Here is a 447-nt window from a genome sequence, read left to right as displayed (position 1 = left end):
TGGCCATTGCTAAACAAATCCTTCTTTACCTCCACAAGAACCCGGTTCTCACCGCATTGAACAGCCACACTACTGGGAGTCACAGGTTGCCTCAACTGGAAGTCCACTGCCAACTCACTTTGCACCTCTGGAACGATGGGAAACCTCCAGTCCAAAGGCTTGACTGGACCCTGCAACAGCTGCTTCGCCTGAAAACCAAGAGGCTCTTGCACAAATCCTCTGGAGTCCTGACTCTGAAACTGAGAAAACTTCTGCAAAGGATTCAAGACCCCTTGAATAGAAAGAGCAGGACCTGACTGTGGTTTCATGCTGCTTGGACTTTGACTGCGTCTCAAACTTCCCCATGCACTCTTCAGGTCAAACACCACAATCATAATCAACACTAACACACCTTGCAAGAAACCCATCCTGACAAACTTTGGCACAATGCTCCAATGCACATCAGTG

General features: G+C 48.5%; 1 protein-coding gene across 1 annotated transcript in view; it reads right to left on the bottom strand.

The window, feature by feature from the left end:
- Positions 1–447, bottom strand: part of LOC107560175 (zona pellucida sperm-binding protein 3-like) — a 21,286-nt gene extending 20,839 nt beyond the window's left edge. The window contains exon 1 of the mRNA XM_016244272.1: positions 30–447. Within this exon, the coding sequence (XP_016099758.1) occupies positions 30–407 (378 nt within the window). The 5' untranslated portion in view covers positions 408–447. The remainder of the gene's footprint in view (positions 1–29) is intronic.

This window comes from Sinocyclocheilus grahami, unplaced genomic scaffold, assembly GCF_001515645.1.
Source record: "Sinocyclocheilus grahami isolate Dianchi unplaced genomic scaffold, SAMN03320097.WGS_v1.1 scaffold713.1, whole genome shotgun sequence".
Classification (NCBI taxonomy): Eukaryota; Metazoa; Chordata; class Actinopteri; order Cypriniformes; family Cyprinidae; genus Sinocyclocheilus; species Sinocyclocheilus grahami.
Note: the sequence above shows the minus strand (reverse complement) of the source record. Positions and strands in the feature narration are given on the sequence as shown.